The following is a 21,723-nucleotide window of genomic DNA, read 5'->3' on the forward strand; positions in this document are numbered from 1 at the left end:
GCCCGCAAGCGCCTCAAGTTCCGCGCCGACGACGTCTGCTCGGAGCGCGGTGAGCGGCGCGGGGCGGAGCCGCGGCCTAGGCCCGGCAGCGGCGCCCAGGGCCCGGCCCGGGGGTCCGAGGCACCGGGGGAAGAAGGGGAGCGCCCGGGCCGCGCGGAGGCTGAAGCGGCCTCGCCTGGGGGGTTTGGGGCACCCGGGCCGGGCTGCGGGGGTGCGGGAGGCCTCGAGCTGGGCCTGGGGGCTGCAGGACCCTGCAGGAGCAGCCGGGCCTRGAGGGTGACGAGGGGTGTTGGCGGGGGGTTTGGCTTTGCCTCAGTGTGAGCTGGCCCCTTGTGGCGGGGGGACCCTGCTCCCGTAGCCCCATGGGCTGAAGCAGAGGGTGGCACCGGACCCGGGTGCTGCGCTGCGGTGGGCAGCTCCCGCCCGCGGCCCCTCGGCGGGTCCGGCCTCCCCCTGCGCCTCCTGACACCCCGGCTCTCYGCAGTGACCGTTGCAGATTACGCGAACTCCGACCCGGCCGTCGTGAAGTCGGGACGGGTGAAAAAGGCCGTGGCCAACGCGGTGCAGCAGGAGGGTGAGTGTGCGCCGGRAGCCGTCCTGGCCCCCGGGACGGGGCTGCCTTCCCCCTCCCTGCGCTCTGCGGGGCCTGGGAGACCTGGGGAACCTCCCCTCCTTCCCCCGTGCCCTGGGAAGATCTGGCTGCCTCMTTTGATGCCTGCAAATGCCCGTTCTTCTGCAAAATCAGGTGCTTAGGGTGTTAGAGAGGTGGTTTTGTAGAAAACCTCTTACAAATCCATCTGCCAGCTACTGAATCTTTGTTAGTGTCCTGAATGGAAGGATTTTTCTTTTTCCATTTAATATTGTAGATTATCTTCCACCTGATCCAAGAAATAACAAGATAGAAGTTTTTATTACTTTACTACCTCCTGGGAAACTGTAGATAGCTTTATTGACAGCTTTATTGCTGAAGAAACCATGTTTCCAGTGGGAACGTGGTTATGGTAGTTCTGCTGTGAGTTTTATTTCCTCCCCTGTGCTGCAAGCTGCTGTGAGGTCTTCTGAGGGTGTTGCTGGTGCTGTGCAAACTGAATGAACAAACAGCTTCCCGAAAGGTTGTTGCAGTGTTCTGTTATTTACTTCCTCCTTGGCTTTTAGCTGTTGAGGGTAATGGGAAATTTCTGGCTTCACACACCCTATTTGACTGAGAGCAGTTAATGTTTACAAGTTGCCTCCTAAGTGGTCACACAGGTAGAGTTGGGGTGGAGCTTAAATTTATAACACAAACTGTGCCTGCGGAACTTTTCAAACGAGAGAGGCCTCATTATCCTGCTGTAACCTCACACGTTCCAGCAAAAGGTGCTCTTTGTGCAGGTGCCTGTGTGTGGGAGCTGTACTGGGTAGTGATGCTGCTGAATGTTGTTTATTCAMCCACTATTTCTCATGTTTTCCCCATCAGGGCATCTCCCTCTCTCTCCCTATTCTGGAACAGCCTTCCCCCTTCCCAATCCTCCTCCTGTTTGCTGTTGGATAGTCTCGGTTTCGCCTCCATGTGCTGCACTTCAGCCAGGGAACAGACCCTGTTGTCTGTTCCCTCTGCAGCCCGTGTCACCGGGTGCAGCTGTGACTCAGGACGGCAGCAGGAGGAGGCCGCAGCCTCTGCCCAGGGCACCGCCTCGGAGAGCGGCAGCTTTTGGCCTCGCTCACCCGCTGTCCCSCTTTGTGCCAAGTGGACTTGGCTCTGGGGGTGGCTGCCGGGAAGCAGAGTCTCAYGGGCGAGCAGAGGCCGGATGGAATTTTCCTGGAATTTTCCCCGCCCCATCCTAACCCCCCAGCGAGGGAGTGACCGCTCTGAGATAAGGAGAGAGCGCCTGTTTGGCGAGATAGTAACGCAGAGCAAACTTGGGGTGTGGAGAGAGGTATCAGCTCTGATGTTAACGTGACAGGGTCTTTTTCCCGGCCCCTGTCACTCTCCAGCTGTTGCTTCCCCATGCAGAGTGTCACCATSTTGCTGTCCTAATGTGCTGTAATTTGCATTGCCATCTGCTTGTTTTGGGCTGTAGAAGGTCCCATGGAGAGGGCAGTAATTTTTGACAGCTTGAAGGGGAAACTGCTGCCCTGGCTGCGTGCGCTTTACAAAAACACTGTGCAAAAAAAGGAAGGATTGGTTCAGGAAAGGTTTGGCAGTGTGGCCTTGCAGCTGGGTCTGCCCTCCTGCTATGACAGGCTSTGCCAGTCCTTCTTCCTAAACTGGTCAAGCTCTGTCTTTAGACTCGCTTCTCCTGCCCTTTTATTGTTTTGGAACCTCATTTTTCTGTAATCACAAGTAAGAACATATCTAGACTAAGCTTATTAACAGTCAGTTCATATTTTTCTTCCTGTTATTCCCATCACTTTAAGTCTAATAGCTCTTCTGCCTCCTCATGGGTCTTATGATGGTAACTGCCCTGTATAAAAGTTTCTGCAACCTTAAGTTTGCTGGGTTAGAAAAACTCAGGCAGTGCCAAGTCTGCTGTGGCAGCGTCAGCTGCCTCTGGATAGTAGGTCTTTTTTCCATGCAAGCACTTGGGGTTGAAATCCAACTTTTTCAAATTTGTGGAACTGAGTTGTGCAGAGAAATGACTGTTTTTGCCAAGATTTGTGTGGCCAAGATTTGTGTGATGCTGCTGTGTTTAGGGCTGCACTTTTTTTTTTTTCCCCCTTTTTGGGACTGATTAACCRATTACGGGCTTGTACTTGAATTCTTCTGCCTAATAAGCCCTCAGTTAATAGACTAAATTTCAAAACTGAAGTTTCCTAATGGTATTGTCTTAAACATCTCCCCAGGCACAGCAAAGAGAAAGACTGAATTCACTTGCTGTTTTCCTCCTTAGCCGAGAGCTCTTTTCCTTCACTAAATTCTAGGATAAATTGGGCTGCTTGGCACTGGGTTTCATTGCTGGCTCTTTGTCTCCCTTCAACCCCACGGTCTCTTTATTGCCTGTATCAAAGGGCTACCTTTGCTGTGTGCCTCGGACGGTTATGAGCTGGTTATGAGCAGCCTTCTCACAGAAAGAGGGGCTGTGGTTGTGCCAGGAAGCTCTGATGCCGGGGAACCAGTTAGCACCATGGAAAGGGCTGTTTCATTCAGAATTGCAGCTGGCTTCAGCTACAGTGACAGGATCATCTGCTTAATGCTCTGGAAATCAACCTCGTTGCTAATTATTTAAGGCGAGACAGAATAATTATGTTTTCAATTCACTCGCCCATGCTAATCTTGCTCTGGCACAGTAATCCTCAGGCCCAGGCTTCCCTTGCCTGTGTCATTACAGAGCTTTAACGTGGCTAGAGTGCCATTTCTTAGCATGGCCCTGGCAGAGATCTGGCCTGAAAGATCTCCCGRACTTGGATTGCCTCCTTCTCTCCTCCAGTGTATTCAGAGTGTGTCAATTCTTCTTCTTCTAGTAAAATCCCTCTGCGGTTTGGAAGCTTCTTGTGTTCCTGCTGAGGAAGTTCTCTCTGTATCTGGAGACTCTTGTGACAGCAGCGATGAAACGGACACAAAGGAAAGTGTCAACGGGCGACCTGCGTCTCGAAAGAAGAAGAGCAAAAGGCACAAAGGTACCGGCGCGGTCCTCTCCTGGGACAGTTTTCCTTGTCTTTTCCAGGATGTTTTTCTGTTGGTGGTGTTAGGGGTTGCTATTTACAGACTAGTCTTGTGGCTTTTCCTGGGGCTGTGAAACTCATGTATGCACAAGTTAACGGGGTTAAACGACCATTGCTCTCCTGAGAACCTGCTGTGACTTGGACAAAGATGTTGACTTTTCACCAAGACAAAGGTTTGGGCACACAATCAAAGCTGACGATCTTGTTCCTTTCACTGATTTCCTGTCAGCCTTGGAATACTAATGTTGCACTACTGGAAGAGTTAGGAAACTTTGCCACATGTGATACTCTGTTCTTCACCAAAAGCATTGGTGAAAGCAGCATTTACTTTGAACAACAAACCTTTCTGTCCACCACGTGTCTGTGGGCAGATTCCAGGCTCTGTTTTTAGGATATTTCTAAACTTGTTATTTACTACAAATGGATTTAGAGAACACCTGAGTGAATTTAGCCCTAGTGTTATCATGGAAAGYTAATTCTGGGGAGCTGTATCCTTCAGTGCTTATACTTTGTGCAGCTCTATAGTGTGTAAAGTTATTATGTAAAGATACTGATTTGTGTAACAAATCATCCCCTACAGGTTGTAAATACACAGCAGTCCTTTGGGATGGGATTTCCATCTCTATTTATTAAATTTTCTTTGGGAATCCTGGATGGGTAGGAACATCCCAGTAGCTGTTTTGAGTGTGGAAAGACAGTTTCTGTTCTACCACGTTGTTATACTTCCAACAAATTGTTCAATTTCTCTGTCATCGTTATGTTAACACCCAGCTGTTGTAAAACATATTGCCCAAAGGGTTCAGCTGGTTGCTTAGATTAGTCRTGCAGTAGCAGAGAGTTGAGGAGTGCTTTAATATAAATAAAATTCATGCTTCTTTAATCTCTGCTGCTGAATATGAAGAAACAAACATTTGAAAGGCTGTCACCTCTTTTAATTATTTTTAAGCACACAGATCTACAGATCATTTTCTACAATCTCATTTTAAATTTGATCTGTCTRTTCTTCAGAGCTAGGTACAGACAAAACTTGCAGTCTTGAGCTGTTCTGTCTTGTGCAAAAGAATGTCCATTTTACATCTGAATCACTGGTCTCYTTTCCATATACCAGCCTTGAATGAGGTCCTTTAGTCTCTTTACTYAAGATTCCAACACAGCAACTAATACTCAGTTGAGTGACTTAATTGTTCCATTAAAATCTTATCCCTTACAATATTTTTTTGAGAATTGTCTGTGGAAAAACATGGTTTTGTTAACTTAAAGGCTCTGATAAAATGAAATGGATCTGTGAAGCTTCTCTTCTGTCCACAGAGCTTTTAATGCTGCAGAGAGGGAGAATGAGCCATTCGGTTGGGTTATGAATTTCTTTAGAGTTTGCCGTCTTGATTAAAATGCAGAGTTAAGAAAGCAGCTAATTAGTGAGAAGCTGCAGTAACTGGCAGGGCATCTGCAAGAATCTTATGAGCATTCAACCTGTGTTCAACCCGCACACACAAACTCAAGTTACCCATATGAGCAGTTGAAAGCCTAGGGCTTCACTCTAGCTGTGTTTGGAAAAGAGGTTTTTATTGCGGTAACACATGTTCACTGCATTTAGAAAATCCTGATGGTGACGGCGGAGAGGAATATCCCATAGATATCTGGCTGCTGCTGGCATCCTACATTCGCCCTGAAGACATCGTTCGGTTTTCTCTGATCTGCAAGAAAGCCTGGACTGTTACTTGCACTGCTGCCTTTTGGACCAGGCTCTACAGAAGGTGAGGCTCTAAAGACCGTTTTATCTGTTGGTAGGAGGCTTCAGTGTTGACCACTTAGCTGCAAATAAGGGAATATTACAGGTTGATATGATCTGTGCCTTTGCAACATGTAAAGGGTGGTTTGTGCCTTGTTTGGCAGGGGGTTGCAAAACACTGCGTCTGCTTTGGGATCTAGAAAGGGATCTTTGCAAGGCAGCATATTCCCATATGCTCCACATAGGATATCAGTGCCTGTTCTGGTTTTCTGCTTGACAGAGCTTACACACTTCTGTTGTTAACACAGAGAGCACGGGGTTATGAATGCAAAAGGTGAAGTCAGGCCATTGCCTGCCTTCCAAAAAGCAAGTATCATTGATAGAAAATTTGCCCTGTCTGAAGCTACCTTTRATTGTGGTCACCTTCCTGTAAGTTCATCTCCCAAGCATTTAGGAGGAGTCTGCCTGTTGGTAATGGGCTATAATAAAATAAGGAAGGGAAGAAAAGCGAAGAAGTGGTCAGAATATGAAACAAATCCTCTTTCCTTATGCATGCCACTCACACTTGCCTTCAGGAGGGAAGATTTGATTTCTCTTTTTATGGACCTGTTGCTCAGGAGGGGCAACCAACAAGAGTACAAAGCAGTCTGTGGCTTTGTGGGCTGCCACGTGGTTTCCTGTAGAGACTAGAAAGCTCTTGCAACATTCAGAGTTCATCACTGGTCACCTCTGTGTTCATTCAGATGTTCAAGTGTTGCTCAACGTTGATTTTTGTAGCTCTTTTCTACTCATCTCTGTGGCTTTCTTCAAAGCATATTGGCCTTGTCCTTTGCTTTCCAGGCACTACAGCCTGGATGCCTACCTGCCTCTCCGCTTGCGACCAGAATCCATGGAAAAGCTGCACTGCCTCCGTGCGTGTGTCATCCGGTCGCTGTACCACATGTATGAACCTTTTGCATCGCGAGTCTCCAGGAATCCGGCTATTCCAGACAGTACTCCTAGCACTTTAAAAAATTCCAGAGTAAGTGCTAGTGCTCAGGAAGGGGGATGTGTCTGAGATGTTGCTTTTTCTGTATTTTTATTCTCTTTCTAGGAGAAAAAAAATGTTGTTTAGATGATCCCCAGTCATCTGGGGGACTAGTTCTGGAGTCAGGACCAGTTAGAGCTGGTCCTCTAAAGACCAGCTTGGTCTTTAGAGGCTTCTCAGCTCTTTAAAAGGTTTCTGGTTATAGTGTCTATACGGTTGCTACTATAAGGGATCTTACTTTTCTGGCTGCCTAAGTCCTACCACAGTAACTTTGTAATCAGCAAAAACACTTGCTTCATTGAAAATCAGAAGTGCTGGTGATAGAATTTGTAGCTTTGCCATYCTCTGTTGCAAATTTGTTGTTGAAAGGAGGTTGAGGTAGGATCAGCATTCGTATTTTCTGCCTTATTCTGACACTGTCTGCCAGAATATGTCTTCATAGCAGGTGTCTGGAGAGCATCAGAAGCGATGCTGATAGCCTCAGAAAGGGACTCATTTCATACTCCATCTCCTCTAGGCCTCTAGTTTATGTGAGAGGGAGAATGAGGAGGTTGTGAGCATGGCAAACGTGCAGAGCAAATATCTGCCTTGGGTTTGGGGCTGTGGTTGTGTTGGCCTGTGAAGGATTTGTCTCGTGTGAGCAGGTGATTCCCTTTGCTATTCCAAGCTTGGAGCGCTTGCATATCCATTCCTCTTTAATTGCTGTTATCATTAACTCTGAATTGCCTTTGTGTTTCTTGTCTGATTTTAACTCATAACTGGCTGATATTGAGGGAACGGCTTAAGCAACAGTGTGAACTCCCCGTGTTCCAAATTCAAAAACTTGTTGAATGAGGCTTTTGGAATCAAACCAAAGGGGTTTTGGTTCAACAGTTCTTTCCATGCGAAAGACAGCAACTCCATCTGCCTGGGTAACATCTTTCCTTCCCTACCTTCTTCCTTCCTCTCTCTGTGAGGATACTGGGAAGAGTGTTGCCTGCTTAGGGAGCAGAGTTACCAGCGGTAGCACAGGCAGGTGGTGCTGCAGAGCAGGAGCAAAGCAGCGTTTCTGCGTGTGGGTCTTTCTGCTGCATCCAGAGCTTTCCATTCTCTCCCCAAATCCCCAGTTTGGATSTTGTCTGTCTTAATTAAAGACCAAAACACTTCTAGGAAATTCCAACTTAACYTTAGTCCTTCTGAGTCTGACCTGCCCCTAGGGCAGGCCCTCTGCTCGGATATACGAGCTGGAACCCCGTGAGATGACACCGCCAGGGCTGGCAGCTTAGGAGCATTCACGTTGACATCATAACGGCTTTGGTGCCCACTGCTAGCGCTTCTGGTGTACTAACAGCTCTAGAAAGATTCTGGAAGTGCAATCTTTTAGTTTCCAGCTTTAAAAGGGGGGAAAAAAAAAGAAAAAAGAGGAAATTAAATGATGATGAGGCTTTGTTAGAACAGTAGAGGTCTGACCCAACCCTTTGGAGCAGAGAAGAGCTATCAGGAGTGTGGTCTTGCTCTACTACTGTGTTGCAAGACTCCAAGCTCCAGCTGCGTTACTGTGCGTTGCAATGTCCAGGCACAGTGGGTAGGGAGGAGGTTCTGTCGTTGCCTCCCCTCGTCCTCGCTTTCATGGGTTTTGGTTACACCTTTACGGGTCACTGAAAGTAATGGCAGATGCCTCCATAAACTGCATGTGGCAAGAAGAGCCCCCCAGTCCACAATGTTACTGGATCCAGCTTTTCCTCTTTAATTTCCTTTTTTCTTTCCCTAGCCTAGCTTGTGTGGGACACTGGAGCCGTTATGGTGTCAGCAGAAGTGTTTGCCCTTTAAAGACACCCCCATTATTTTTGGTGGAGCAGCAGGGCCTACGGCGCGGCTGAAGGGCAGGACGGCTGACCCGTGGATGACATCCTCTGCCCCTTAGGAGGTACTGACCATTTTGTGCTTCACTACTTGCCATGACCAAACGAGCTGGTAGACCAGGTTGTCTCTGCGGGTGAACTGCAAATGCCACTAACAGTGGAGTTAAACTTTGCTGCACACCCAAGTTAATGAAGATCTGGAGAATTTTGTTATAGGTGAAACCCAGGGCCACCTCCTCCCAGGTGGAGGCTGCTTGACACGTGCTCCTGAGCTTGACTCCACGTACCTTTGTCGTTCACCTCGTCAAGATTTGTCATTCTAGAGATCCTTCAAGGACTCTTAATTATGGACATAACTCGGGCTTTGAGTAAAGGGTCTTGTATCTCATGTAGCTGCTATATATGAAGCCCCCATGGCAGAGGCTGGTCAAGATTGCTTTTATTTGGTGTCAGTCCAGCTGGAATTAAATTATATGTGTACTTACTTCCCCCAGTGGCCCAGCCAGGCCATCKTTTGAAGCAGGAGAGACTGTGTCTGGGTGATGGGGAGCTATCTTCTCTACTCATGTTATTCTTCCTCCTTCTGCTGACACTGTTAATAGGAGCAGATAAGACCAGCTATGGTGGGCTGGCATCTGTGGGGTGGAATCGCACTCAGTGATGGTCGATCTGACTCATCAGATACTCTTCTTGGCTGTTGAAGGATAGTAGCTTCCACTCACTTGGGTCAGTCAAGCTAGCTAGCCTGGCACTGGTTTTGTGCTCCAAAATGTGACACGTTGGGACGCAGTTGTGTCAGGACCATCTTTTGTCTCTGAAGTGGCTCAGGAAACTCTGTCACGTCCAAGGTCATGCCTCAGCCTTTGCATTTCTCTCTGGATTCCTTCCTCCTTGACCCTTTTTATGTTTTCAGGTGTTCCTTACTTTAGTCTTTTGTTTTGGAGTCCAGCTTAATGGGACTTCTTGGTATGGGGCATGGAGGACCGGTTGGATCTGTTCTACTCGGGAAGGGACAAGTGGTGCAAAGGGGTTTTTGGTTTGCGGGCAAGTGACTACATGCTGTGCCATTCTGTTGCATGATGAATTGACCAGCTTCAGTCTGGGAGATGGAAAATTTGGGGTGTGTGCTCTCAACATGATTAATTTGAATAGATGGTTTCTAACTACTCTTCTGTAATTGTGTTTCTAATTGGAAGTCTTTATGCCCTGCAAAAATATATTTAAAGTGTTGTCTCTAAGGATTTCGTAACTTTTTGTTTCTTTTTTCCACTGCAGTGTCTGCTTTTCTGGTGCAAAAAGATTGAAGGGAACAGACAAGAATCAATGTGGGAATTCAACTTCAAGTTCAAAAAGCAGGTATGAAAGCTGAGCTCTGACTGAAGAGCCAGAACAACTATAACTTTTTTTTTTTAAGGCAGTAATAATTTTTTTTGAGTGGTAGAAAGGACAACTCTGAATTCCATCAATAAGGAGAAACTGTGAATCCCATGACAGAGCACGTTGTGAAACTGCACTTAATATTCACTCTATGCTACCAACCTCTTCAGATTCCTACGTTTTTATTTCCTCATTTGTTACCCTTTCACCACTTGAAGACATGGTTCATTTGTCACCCCAAATAACCTAATCCTTAGATTATTGTACCTAATCCTTAGATTATTGTTACTTATTACAAACAAAAAGAACAGATTTATGAGTTTCATGGTCAAAACTGAGCCTGAATCTCAAACTTCTTGCCTTAACTTGAGAAGGGTTCCCCTTAGAAGCCAACACATGCTAATGAAAAAGTGCAAGTTATGGCTCTTATAAGCGTGCTGTATAAAACAACCTTGAGGGTAGCTAAGTAAATGTTTATGTTTCTTTCAAGTCGCCCAGGCTAAAGAGCAACTGCTGCAAAGGTCTCCAGCCACCCATTCAGTACGAGGAAGTCCACACAAACCCTGACCAGGACTGCTGTCTACTGCAGATCACCACCTTTAACTTCATATTTGTGCCAATAGTCATGGGCATGACGTTTACCTTGGTAAGTGTTTGCCCACGTTGGCAAAATGGGCCAATTTTGCASTTAGAGTTTCTAATAGGAGGTGAAAAAGAGACTTCTGGTCCCTGTAGTTTGATGTAAATCACGTTGTTGCATCAAATATCTAGTTGTGGGCATCTCCGCGTGAATCTTAGAGGCGTTGCTGAGGATTTCCTCAGTGGAATTCTGCAGACCCATCAGTTCCTGCCTGTTTGATGTAAGCAATATCAGTGATGTAGAGAATTTGCAAGAAGCTGAGGGTTTGCTCTGGCTGGCAGTGGTTAGTTATCGATGCTGCAGCAGCGAACAGTGTTTTTGTGGTCCCAGGTTGATGATGTTGGTACCTCACTGCTGGGGGAAACAGCAGCTTTTGAACCCACTTTGACAAACTCGGTCTTCTCCAAAGTTGTTCCAAAAAGAAGTATTATTTCAGAAAGTAGCAGACCACGTGTGCTCGCCATAAGACAAGCAGTAGGGCCTGGGGCAGCTTGTGTGGCTGTAAGTCAGGGTTTAAAATGCCCTGTGCCCAAGAAGAGTTTTGTCTTAGTGTGAACAATAAGATGAAGCAATCTCTGCCAGCACCTGAAATACTCTAYGTGGATATAGTTTTGAGTTCCTAACAGTGCACTTTTAGATTAATTGAAATTCTTCCATWCATTTGCTGTTTTGATTTTTCTGAAATTCTCTTTTTTTGTGTGTGTGTCGGRGTGTGTGTGCAAACCTTACCTGCACGAAGTTATCAATTCTGTATTTTAGATGTTGACTTAATCAAGAAGAAGTCATTTTGATACCCAGGGTCAATGATTCTAGATGAYTGTCCAATCACGTCTAGAAATGTCCAATGATTCTGGACGTTTCTAGAACAGCAGCTACATCTCCTTGAGCTCCTCCTTGTCTTTCTTCTTCCCCTTGCAGTTCACCATCAACGTGAGTACAGACATGAGGCACCATCGGGTGCGCCTGGTGTTCCAGGACGCCCCCGTTCGCAACGGCAAGAAAGCCCGGCTGGACCAAGGCGTGCAGGTTGTGCTGGACCCTGTGCACAGCGTGCGCCTCCTGGATTGGTGGCACCCGCAGTACCCCTTCTCTCCCAAAGCTTAGTGYCCTCCGGAGCCTGCAGCAGCCGGCAGCTGACTGAATCTGGCAGGCTGAAGAGAATTCCTAGGAACCAGGAAATCCTCTTTTTATTTCTAAAATAAATTCTGCAGTCTCCTTGCAAGTGGTTGAAGCTACTGAGCTAGTCTCTATGTATATAACTTCCGGTCAGTGACGGGCAGAGCTGAGTGTAAAGTGGAAAAAAAAATTTGTAAACACACTTTTATGTAAAAATTCACGTTTTATGATTTGAAAGGAGCTCCCTGGAACTGTTCATTTAAAATCCTTTTGGTGCTAATGAAAGTGGTCCTGTTTTTTGTTGTTTGGGAAGAAGCAGGAAGCTTTAATATGGCCAGAAGCAGTTTCACAACCGGAGTTCATGTTTGTTTTGCTGCAGCCTGCTTGCGTTCAAATACAGTGTGATGTTTCGGGGTTTGAGGAGCAGTAATCAAAGCAGCAGCCATCAACAGTAATGCCAGTTGTCAGATGTGAGTTAAAAAAAAAAGTATAAATGATCAAAGTAATTATTTCAAAGAAGATTTGTAAGGGAAAAGGCTGTAAAGATACTCCACGTTTTCACACTGATGTTTCCCCTTGAGAAGATCTAAACTTTTAAAGCCCAAACATGCTTTTCAGAGAAGATGAACAGAGTGGGGGGGAGATGCAGATAAACTAAAATTGAAGCAATTGTGAACGACTTGAATTTTTGTACAAGCAGCGGAGAAGCGTTGACCTGTTGATGCTGGATAGCCCAGGAGCACCAAGTCCTCAGCTGAACAAACTTAAGAAGACCCCCCAAGCTTTCTGACACTACTGTGGCAAGGGGTTGTTGGAGAAGGGAGCGGGTGCTGAGCCCGGGCCTGCCAGACTCGTGAGTGCTCTTGGGCAGGTGAGTAACGGTGAGGGCAGTAACCAGATCCCGAGCTCCGCAGCTCATGGATATAAAGGATGAGGTTATCAGTCCCCTTTCATACCAGAGCTTATCTCGGGCCGGAAGAGCTGAGCACTCGTGTGTGGGCTGTGTACAGCGGTTACTGCAACTCCTGCAAGAGGGCGGCTGGAGAGAGGGATTTTATCTCCTCGGTTTGACTCAGCTGTGCAAACACTCCGTCATCTCTGTGTCCCCTGTGGCTGCCGCCAGGAGTTTCTTGTGTGTCCCTTGGCCATTGTGTAAATTATCATCAAGGACACCAGTCCCAGGTTTGCATTTACATTAGATACCTGCTCCTTGATAAGAATTTTGAACAAACATWTGGGAAAACTGCTGTGTTCCCTTTTCATCGCTGCTGAGCGTGCACCTTGAAGCTGACAGGTAAGTTATTTTGAAGCCAGGTAGTAAAAGGTAAAGGAGGATATATCCTAACTGTGGGAACACAGGTTGTTCCTGCTGGAGCTCTGTCTCGGCTGCCCTTGCAAGGATGCTTTCTGCCCCAGGGCCGGGCGCTAGAAACCCCCTGCAGAAAAGGGAAGCGGCTCTAGGGCAAAACATCTTAAACTTTTCCTTRCGATGTCATTAGCTATCTCTGAACTCGCAGCGACAAGTCCTCAGTGCTTATGTAGTCCTTATCTAGTCCTTATGTAGTAGCGTCTTTTCAATAAGTTTTTAAAAAGTCAATTTGCAAAAGTTTGCTGTCTTAGGTAAGAAGCCTTTCTTAGTTGGTAGTGTAGGCTGCCCCAGGGAGGATGTCTTCTCCAGCAAAACCAAATTTGGAGAAAATCGGGTGCTTTGAAGCAGGTGCTTCAGTGTGGGCTTTGCTGTGTGCCCTTGTGTGCCCTTGTGTGCGGAGCACTGCTGCRAACGGGTTTGGAGACAGGTCTCCCYAGTTTGCACTTTGTGTGTCCCTGACGTGAGTCATTTTCTTGAGATTTTGGAGGAGCCAGATGTGACAGTCCGGAAGAGGGAAGGAGGAGGACGACGGAGCAGACCGGGGTTCATCTAAAGCTCTCCTGGTGCTGGAGCTGCGCTTGCCTCCAGAGCAGTGCCCGGGGTGAGTGGGGATGTGTGACCGCTGTGCCTGCTGCCCTGGCCCCGGGGCAGGACCCAGCACATCTCGGGGCTCTGCGTTTCCACATCTCTTCAATGAAGGTTTTAAGCAAATTATGAGGGGCCCCGAACTCATGTTTCCCCCAGTTTTGCTTATCCCTGAACTGGCAGCTCCCGGTGCCAGGTCCGTGCTGGGCACAGGTCCGTGCTGGGCACGCGACCCTGGTGCCTGCCTGTAAGGAGGGGACGTTGAACCSTCGGCAGCCGGGGAGCTGCTTTTATTTGTTCAGGCGTCCTTGAAGGTTCCGTGGTGAGTGCCAGGCTTCCTGGCCGCGTCCTCCCAGCCCCGGGGCTGCGGGAGGACTCCAGCCGCGCTGAGCCCCCCTTGCAGCCCCCCGGCACGTGCAGCTGTGGGGTTCCAGCGCGTGGGGCCCGTGTCCCTCGTGGCGGCCAAAAGGAGACAGGGAGCCGTGACGCTCCTGTTGTTCTCGCTGGCCCTTGCGGCCCTGCTTTATCTGTGGTTTGTCCGTCTCCGGCTCGTGAATAATGCAGAGATGGGGCCTGCGGTAACTTAATCCAGCTCTGCTCTCCGGTGTCCCCCATTGTGTGGGGCTTGGCCGCCATCCCGTCCCCAYGCAGCCGGGCTCGGGTGTCGGAGGGAGCTGTCGGGCAGGGTGAGAGCGGCCCTGCCCGCTGCCCCGAGCAGGGCTGCTCCTGCCCGGCCCCAGGGCCTTGTCCGTGCTCCCGCCGCGCTCACTGCTGCTCCTCGGAGCCCTGTACCAGGTGCGTGTCTGGAGAGACGCGTGCACCYCTGCACGCACATCTGTGCACCCCTGCACGCACATCTGTGCACACCTCTCCCCGCTCCTGTTCATCCCCTCCTCAGAACAGCCCTTGCACCTGGGGAAAATGGGAACCACTTTTGGCTTCCAATTTCTCCAAGGAAAAGGACATCTTGGCCCCCTTTAGCCCTCTCCACTCTAGTACCAGATTCCTCTTTCTTCCCCAGGCAGAAAAATTAAGTTGGTGACTCAAAAAGCAAGAGAGAGGCCTTGGGTCAGAGAGAGGTGACTCCTGCTCAGGGGGGCCCTGGCTGGGAACCTTCCCCATCTCCATCAGGGATCTTGTCGTGGCAGCCAGGGTGGCACGAGGGTTTCCCTGCCTGGTTTGCTCTGTGGGATGTGCAGGAGAGGGCAAARAAGACCCAGCATTTCTGCAGGTGGATGGAGAAGAGCCTGGCCCCCAAGGTGAGGGACACTGAGGGCTCCATCCCGGCCGTGACGTCCTCCCGTTAGCTCAGGGCTCCCCAACTTGCCCAGACCCAGGAGATGCATCCTCACGTCATGGCCCCTTGCAGTCTTCCAAAGGGATCTTTTGGAGCCAAGGATTTCCTGGCAGCACCTCGGCRCTATCCCCTCTCTTCTCCAACCCCAGAGCCAGGAGCCCCGGAGCGAGGCCTGCCCTGGACTCGGGCTCGGCCGCCGCTGCCCCGTGCGCCGCGGCCCGGCCGGCTCCCCTCCCTTTCCTTCCTGCATGGGCAGGAAGGAGCAGCCGCCGGGCCCGGCGCTGCTTCCTCGCCGTGTGCGAGCGAGCCCCGATCCTCAGCGCGTCCCCGATCCTCAGCGCGTCCCCGATCCTCAGCGCGTCCCCGATCCTTGGCGTGTCCCCGATCCTTGGCGCATCCCCTCGGCGCCCTCCTCCCGGCCCGACGGCCGCTCACAGCTGGTGGGTGCTCTTGGCCCCGGATCCCGCACTGCCTCCGGCCCTACCTCATCTCCCCACACCTCCGTTAGCCTCCCGACGGCATCCGGGCTCCGCGGCTCCACCTGACCCAGCGCCTGCTCTGCTCCAAGGGAGACCTCACAGCTGATTTTTACACAAAAGAGCCTGAAAAAAGAGGAAATTGGGTCCAGTCGAAGGTAGGATGGGTCTGTGCCAGCTGAAAGAGGAGGAAGGTCGGGTTGGATTTCCATGTGGATAAGCAGGCAGGAGCAGGCCTGGTGTGGGATGCCAGGAAGGGTTTGTCCCTCTCCTTGGGTGCTGCACATGGAACTCTGGCAGGGAGGAGCTGGCTCACTGGGAGACGTGAGCTGTTGCTTATYGCTGATACGCGGGGGCTTCTCCACCTGCTTGTTCGGAGGTAAATACTGGGCTTGGGGCTGCGGGGGCCGCAACAGCGGCGTGTGTCCTGGGGAGCGCGCGGCGGGGAGCCGCTCTGCGAGGCCGGCCGAGGAGCTGGCGGTGGAGCCGTGCGCGTCGGCTCCCGCCGGCGGGACAGGAGCTGCCCTGGGTGCCCGAAGCAGGAGCAGATGGTGGATCCCGGGCTGGGAGCTGCCCTGGGTGTGGGGACGGATGGTGGATCCTGGGGTTGTGTCCGGGGAGGGGGCTCGGAGGGGCCGCCCTGCCCTCCATGGGGCCTGGCCGTCCCAAGGCCCCTCCTCTGCAGGTGAGGGCCGGGGTGGGGCTTGCGGAGCCAGAAACGGAGCCGCTCGGTGCTCAGGGCGCCGCAGCACCCGGTGACGCCCGGCCAGGCTCCCCGGCCACCCGCGTCCCCGGCCGCCACGCGCCACCTAAGTCTCCGTGGGCAGGAGCCGCGGCGCTGGGTGCTCCGGGGAGGCGTCTGGCTGCGCGCGGGGCAGCTCAGGGGGCTGGGGGGCTGCCCGAAAGGGGCGTCCCCAGGCCGGCAGCCGCAGGGACCCCACTCGGCTCCCCTTCGYCTGGGAGTCCATCGAGGCCCCTCTGCGTGGTGAGTGGCTCTGTTGACCGCAAAGCCCTGTCCTCCTGCTGCCCAGCCTTGGACAATTGCGGCTCTTTCCTTCCTTCCTAACCCTGGGATGAGCCTTGAAACAGGGAAACACTKGGGAGCGGGGCAGGAGGCTGGGCCGGCTCAGAGGGAACTCCATACCAGGACTGGGCTCTGTACTGGGATCCAGGACCGCTCCCTCCRGATCCCACTGGCTCTGGGAGCCTGACAGGAGGGCGGATTTGTGGTGGGGGCACTGGCAGCGCTGGGCACGGYGCGGGCTGCCCAGACGGGCCGCCCCGGAGGCCGCGGCGAGCTGAGCCCCTGGGGRTTGCACTGCTACGTCCACGGGCTCTGTCCCTGCAGGACGGCCCCTTATCCAAGGAATCCTTTCTGCTGGCAAYGGAGGGCTCCTGCCAGCCCTCCAGGGTTTGGGAATACTCTGGATGCTTTTATTTAGCAACATGAAATTCTATTTAGCAACACGAGATCAGAGCTTCAGCCCAGCCCATTGCAAGGGTTGGGTCTGTTTGCAGTGCAGGGGTGTTTGCAAACGGGTCGGGCTGGAGCCTGTGATGGGCACTGAAGGCCAGGCCACGGATTTCCCTGTTCTCCTTCCCCTCCGTTGCGGGACCAAGTCACCACTGCCGCTGTGGCCAGGCCTGTTTGGGAGTCTCCTGGTGAAGCGGAGGAGCTCGACTCGCTCTGCGCAAGCTGGAGCTCCCCCTGCTCCGGCCACGCGCTCCGCGTCCTGGCGCAGCTCCGCGGGCAGCCACAGGGAAGGCTGCACGAGCCAAGGGCGTCGGGCAAGAAACGGGGCTGGGGACGCCCTGCAGAGGAGCCCTGAGCACRGCCGGGCGCAAGGCCAGGGCTGCTGGACTCTGCGTTCTCCCATGGAGACAGAATTGCTCGAGGTGAAGGGTGCCTTGTTGCACAACAGCCTGATTAGAGGCTTGCAATTACCAGCAGTGTCTGTTACCTATTGTTCTCCATTGAAGCTGCAAAGCAGGGAAATGTGGGAGCGAGGAGGAGCTGCGGGAGCAGCGGGGATCGAGGTGGGAGCGGGGCCCGTTTCCCGCAGGCTCCCCTCCGCCCCAGCGCTCCTGCAGCGCTGACACAGCCGAGCTCGCGACGGCCGGGGGCTGCTGTGCAGCACTGTGGTTTCTATCCAGCTTGACCTCCTCTGCTCAGCCAGGAAAACCCTTGGCCACACAGAGGATAAATCCACAAAACCCAGTATGTGGCGAGGGGCCRGGCCTCGCTGTTCCCGGCTGGCTCCGTGGCCTCAGCGCCGAGCCAGGGATGTGCTCGAGGCTGCTCTTGAACAACCCACTTGAACACAGAGCTCTGGAGGTCCTGGGCTTGGTTTTGAGCAGCTCTGRGAGCTCTTTCCTAGCTGAAGGGTTCAGTTTGGTCCCAGCTGCTGTGCCAGCGCGGTGGTATGGGTGGTGCCCACGTGCCGTCCCTGGTATGTCCTGGGTTCAARCTCCTGGGAATCAGGTCTCACTTGAGACAGGTCCTGCAAGCTCCACGGCTTGGCCAAGCCCTGGCAGAAGCCGAATCGGGTGAGGAAACGAGCTCAGACTTTTTAGCCTGGTCTCTGGGGGCAGCGAGGCCCAGGTGGCCACAGTGGGGCCTATGTCCTTGGGCTCTGCCCCTGGGCGATGGCTCGTTATCCAAGAAATCCCTTACGGGAGGCTCCTGTCAGCAGTCACCTGTCTCCTGCCAGCGAGGCCCAGGTGGCCACGGTGGGGCCTCGCTCCCCCAGGGACCTGAACCTCGGCTGCCCTCAGCTGAGTCCAAGAGCAGGAGAGCYGGAGAGGGGCACAGGGCCCTGCTTGGGCATGGGCTGCCGCGGGAGCACTTGGATAGTGCTCCTGAAAGCGCAGGAAGGGGCGAGGGGACCGACCGATCCTGTGCCAGGATATTAGCGACCCCTCTTGGGAGTCTCTGACTAACGTGTTTTAAGAATCCGCAGGTGAAGCCTGGCCTCAGTTTGGGGCGCTGGTACAGTGGGTTGGGGGATATCCAAGCCCCCAGCCTCTGCTTTCCCTGCTTGGCTGGGAATAATGGGCAGGCTCCGAAACGAGCCTGGAAGCGCCCTCGGCGTTGTGTTCAGCAGCTCGTGGCAGCTCTTCCTTCGCATATTTGCATTTGTGGGCGCTTGGACCCGACCAAGCCAAAGTGCTGCAAGGGACTGAGATCCCCGTGCGCCCTGCGGGGCCGGGGACCTGCCCGCTTCCACTTACCTGCTCTTCCGCGGCACTCGGCCGCGCTTGTAATGGAAAAACCCCGGGTGAAGCCAGGAGCCTTGTAGCCTCCAGCCACACCTCTGCTACAGGAAAGTGTCTCAAGGGCAATGCACATTCCTTGGAGGTGACGYCCCTGCCTGTGAAGGACTTTCTTGTCCTACAAAGCAAGGGACGTAGAGCGGGGCCTCGGGGCCGCTGTGGCCATGGGGGCCGGTGGGGTTGATGTTGAGCTTGGCACTGATTTGGGGCTCCCAGGACAGGGGGATCTTACCTGTCCCGGGMGGATGGTTTCCAGGTGCCTCCCGATCCCCACGGATGGGCACCCGGGTGCTGGGGGAGCAGCCCTGAGGGTGCCCCCAGGTGCCCATCTGGTTTTCTGCTCCGTCCTCACGTGCCGCTTCCTCCCGCAGACCGGCGCGCTGGCCCGCTGCTATGCGATGCTCCCCGAGGCGCGTCCTCACTGCTGCCCTTGCAGCCTCCTTCCTCCTCCTCCTCCTCCTCCTCCTCCTGGGCAGCCGCTGGGAGCAGAGCCTGGAGGATCCCCTAGAGGTGAGTCCCTGCCCCAGTGCTGTCCTGCTGCGGGGTGTCCGTGTCCCCAGCCCCACGCAGAGCCAGCCCCAGCGCCGCAGCCTCCCCTGTCCCCCATCGTCCCCAAACCCCAGCTCAGCCCTGGGGGTGCCTGTCCCCATCTTGCAGCCCGGAGGGCAGGACGGGGCTTCCCCTGCGTCTCCTGGTCCCTCCTTGCGCCACACGGATGGCACTTCTGCTGGGTCTGACCTGGCTGCTGTGGCTGCTGTGCAGGGGGAGCTCAGGGGCCTGGTGCCGGCGGCAGCCCTGCAGGCGCTGCAGCACGAGCGGGTCCTGCGAGCCCTCCGGGAGCTGGGCAACCTCTCTGCGCCGCACAACGTCTCCTGCCACCTGCTCGCCGGCTCCCCGCCGCCCGACAAGAGTGAGTGGCCTCGGGGCCCTGGGCTGGGCAGGGCTCTGGGTTCAGCTGTCCTGTGGTGGCTGCAAGTCCCAGCAAGGACCTGGCCTGTTAGCTGCTATGGCTGGGATGGGGAGGGGTCTTCTGCTCACATTTTAGGGTTTGTTCCTCTGTAGAGGATCCCTGGACTCCTGCGATGTCCTGTTGCTATTTTTGGTCCATTCTTGGGCTGTTTCTGAGATGCTGGTGGCGTTGGTCTCAGTAAGGACCAAATGGCGTTAACTGTGCAGGGTGGCCTTGCAGAGAGCTTCTGGAGCTCCCCAAGCCACCTCCCGTGTGGTTCGCGGGGCAGGTTCACCTCGATGCGTACCGGGTCACCCCTCAGCTCGCTAATCCCTGCTCTTCGCCTCGCAGAGTTCCTGGCAGTGGGGCTGGCRTCAGTGCGGCGGCCACGTGGCTACTACCTCCGGGCCACGCTGCAGTCTGTCTTTGAGCAGTCGACRGAGGAGGAGCTGCAGGAGATGGTGGTGGTGGTGCACCTGGCCGACCCGGACCCGGGCTGGAACGCATGGGTGACTGCGGACATCGCCCGCAGGTTTGCTCACCACCTCCTGCGGGGCCAGCTCCTGCTTATCCACGCTCCCCAGGAGTTTTACCCGCCTCTGGATGGCCTGAAGAGGAACTACAATGACCCAGAAGAGCGGGTGAAGTTCAGGTCCAAGCAGAATGTGGATTACGCGTTCCTCCTTGCCTTTGCCGCCAACCTTTCCACCTACTACCTGATGATCGAGGATGACGTGAAGTGCTCCAAGTCCTTCCTCACGGCCATCCGCAAGGCACTGACCTCCAGGGAAGGCTCCAACTGGGCCACCCTCGAATTCTCCAAGCTGGGCTACATTGGGAAGCTCTACCACTCCAGTGACCTTCCTCGCCTGGCTCGCTTCCTCCTCCTCTTCTACCAGGAGATGCCGTGTGACTGGCTGCTGAGCTACTTCCGCCTCCTGCTCACGCAGAAGGACGTCATCCGCTTCAAGCCCTCGCTCTTCCAGCACATGGGCTTCTACTCGTCCTTGCAGGGCACTGTCAACCGGTTGGAGGACGATGACTTTGAGGCGTACGCCCTGGACCTGCCGGACAACCCGCCAGCAGCTCTCTTCACTGACATTGCAGTCTTTGAGAATTACGAGCCCTCCAAGGCCTACAGCGGAGCAGAGGGCTACTTCTGGGGGAAGGCCCCGGSGGACGGCAGCGTTTTCTGCGTCATTTTCCAGCAGCCGGCACACGTGAGGCGCGTGCGGGTGCGCACGGGCTCCAGCGAGCGCCGGGGGGACTTCCTGCATGCGGGGACGCTGGAGCTGGGCTGGCGCCGGCGGCCCCACGCCCGGGACTGCTCCCTCTACACTCCCATGGGCATCTTCACTAAGGGGCTCTTTGAGCGGGGGGGGCTGGAAAAGGAGGTGCCGCATGCCGTCGAGTGCGTGAGGATACGGGTGACCCAGGGCCAGAGCGAGTGGCTCATCATCCAGAGCATCGACATCTGGACAGCGTCRAGCACCTGACGAGGGAGGTGACAGGCACGGCAGCCTTTGGGAGGACTTTGCACTATTTTGAGAGGAGCTGTATTTTTCGTAGTCCCCTTTTCTGACGGAGAATTAAATTATTCAGTCCTGCTGCTGCTGCTTCCTGTCTCTGGGGAGGTCCTGGGAGCAGGGGCTGCTCTGCAGGGTGGTGGAGGGGGTGGGAGAAGAGCCCACCCTGCTCGGCCTGGCGGCTGCTCCAGTGCGAGGCAGCTGCCCCAGGCAGGTGGTATCGACGTTGGGCCGCAGCCCCTGGAGCCCATCAGGGCAGGGAGGGTGCCCGTGTGTCCCAGTGACTGCCAGCACCCAGCCTCCCCGCTGGACCCCTCTAAATGGGCCCTACGGACACTCTCCAAGGCCCCTCTTTTGGCCGCAGGGTGCTGCGGAGCTGAACTGCTCCCAGCCCCACCAACAGCCTCTGCGCGGGCTCCAGCGCTGCCTCAACTCCCTTCAGGGTCTTGATGCCTCCGGGAAAGCTGAAGGCACAGAGGGGTGTCCGTCCTGGAGCACGGGCAGCCGGGCACCTGGGCCCTTAGCAGGCTTGGGGAGAAGGATGAACCAGGCAGCAGTGTGTTCTACAACATCTTCATCGCACCCCATTCTCATGTGATTTTTCTAACCCAGCTTGTGCTTCTCCTCTTTCCACTAGAAGGCAGCACAGAGAGCAGCAGCTCAGTGCTGGGGACTCTAACTCTGATACAACAGGGCATCTGCCCGAAAAAAAGCCAGCCATTTAATGCATCTGTCTGCATTTAATATAGAGATGCTATATGATAAACTCAGCACCTTCCTTACATTATAAATATTCTCAGTGGGATCAATATATACACAGAAACACTGCAGAATCACTTCATTTTCCTCCACAGCCAGAGTACAGTCAGAGCACTC

General features: G+C 53.4%; 2 protein-coding genes across 2 annotated transcripts; both read left to right on the forward strand.

Moving 5' to 3' along the window:
- On the forward strand, window positions 1-12,628 carry TMEM183A (transmembrane protein 183A; the record flags this gene model as incomplete). The annotated part of the gene is made up of 8 exons (XM_026053066.1): window positions 1-49; window positions 485-574; window positions 3,442-3,597; window positions 5,237-5,396; window positions 6,212-6,392; window positions 9,515-9,595; window positions 10,107-10,262; window positions 11,175-12,628. Coding segments are annotated over 8 exons (1,059 nt in total), but the record flags the coding sequence as incomplete, so codon positions are not given.
- A 6,137-nt stretch (window positions 12,629-18,765) lies between these two features.
- On the forward strand, window positions 18,766-20,906 carry LOC112959176 (alpha-1,6-mannosyl-glycoprotein 4-beta-N-acetylglucosaminyltransferase-like). Its single transcript, XM_026053142.1, has 3 exons — window positions 18,766-18,882; window positions 19,135-19,282; window positions 19,673-20,906. Exons 1-3 carry the CDS (start codon window positions 18,766-18,768, stop codon window positions 20,815-20,817), a joined length of 1,410 nt encoding a protein of 469 aa, XP_025908927.1. The 3' UTR covers window positions 20,818-20,906.
- The last annotated feature ends 817 nt before the right edge of the window (window positions 20,907-21,723 follow it).

This window comes from Nothoprocta perdicaria, unplaced genomic scaffold (genome assembly GCF_003342845.1).
Source record: "Nothoprocta perdicaria isolate Ctin4 unplaced genomic scaffold, notPer1 scaffold_97, whole genome shotgun sequence".
In the NCBI taxonomy this organism is placed as follows: Eukaryota; Metazoa; Chordata; class Aves; order Tinamiformes; family Tinamidae; genus Nothoprocta; species Nothoprocta perdicaria.